Raw genomic sequence first — 1,221 nt, forward strand, 5'->3', positions numbered from 1 at the left:
TTCATGTCATGAATTGTCACCTGAAAGATTTCGCACATCATTTCATTTCGGCACTCTAACAATTCCACAAAGCAACTTTCATTTCGATAGGTGGATGCCGGATGGATGGATAGATAGACGGTGTGTTGGATGAAGCAGTGCAACGGAATTTACTAGAAAAAATACAAAATACAGTAAAGTGGACATAGGGCTCATGACATCGCAAAGGAATCATCGCATTCCTGATTGCGTCTACTGCTGCTCAACCAAATGTCCTACAATTCCAAGTTCACTCTCAAGAAGGAGAAAAATTCCCTCTGTAGCATATTCTTCCTTACTCAGTTTGTTACTTCTTTCAATGCATATTTACCGCCTTCACTGTTCTATCACTCACAATCCACTTTGCTCCTTGGCAGATATTTTCACACAATGAACGCTTCACCCCGCCACGTCGACTCAATGCCCACCACGTGCAATGCCCTGTCAGCTCTGCGCCTCACGACGATGACTGGACTAGGTCGACGGAGAAGTAAGCTGATGGTTGCATAATGGCACGCAATATTTCATTTCTTTCCTTTTAATCTACCGCTTGGAATGAAAAATATTCCAGTGAACCGCCTGTGGTAGTCATTTTCCCTTTTCACCAAACTCAACTACCAAACATCATAGTTAAGTGCAGGAAATTCCGTCAAGCTGCTCATGTGGAATTAGGAGAAGAGCGTGCTACTGGGAGGCAGTGGGAAGGAGTGGTAAGCGGACTACCAAGCAAGCATTGACGTGTGATGTGGCAATTCGTGCACCTGCCTTCCCACTGATTAAATGCCAGCTGAGGCATGAGGAATGCATCTCGTCCTACCTGCCATTTTGCCTCCAAGCAATGCAATGTAGTGTAATGCGGAAGCAAGCTAACTCTTTCATCTCTGCATGTTCTTACTTCTGCTACGCGACGTAGCTAAGGAATGACGGATGTAGCTTTCTCATCCCTCTTCACCACAGTCACACCACCTCCTCTCTATTGCCTTGACTTATCGCCTCATTAGAGAAGAGTGAAGACACTGCAGATTAAAAGCTGAATAAATACACACTCGGCCAACAGTTGCAAGAGCTCTTATTCATATGAGAGGATGTATGGATAGGTGCAGAATTGGATGAAGGCGCGTTAATGAAACGATGGATGAATGGTGTGCACTTGGATAATTCCCTATCGTTGTACCTACTGCAGTCCTCCTCGTCATTATTCTC

General features: G+C 44.7%; 1 protein-coding gene across 1 annotated transcript in view; it reads left to right on the forward strand. All coding sequences in view use genetic code 11, as the record gives it.

Annotated features, from left to right (window-relative positions):
- EGR_06430 (hypothetical protein) overlaps positions 1-931 on the forward strand; it is a gene marked incomplete at both ends in the record, with an annotated part of 1,373 nt that extends 442 nt beyond the window's left edge. Inside the window, one exon of the mRNA XM_024495679.1 lies at positions 659-931. Coding sequence (XP_024349955.1) covers positions 659-931 — 273 coding nt within the window. The remainder of the gene's footprint in view (positions 1-658) is intronic.
- Between the last annotated feature and the right edge of the window lie 290 nt (positions 932-1,221).

Source organism: Echinococcus granulosus (genome assembly GCF_000524195.1).
Source record: "Echinococcus granulosus chromosome Unknown EG_S00056, whole genome shotgun sequence".
NCBI lineage: Eukaryota > Metazoa > Platyhelminthes > Cestoda > Cyclophyllidea > Taeniidae > Echinococcus > Echinococcus granulosus.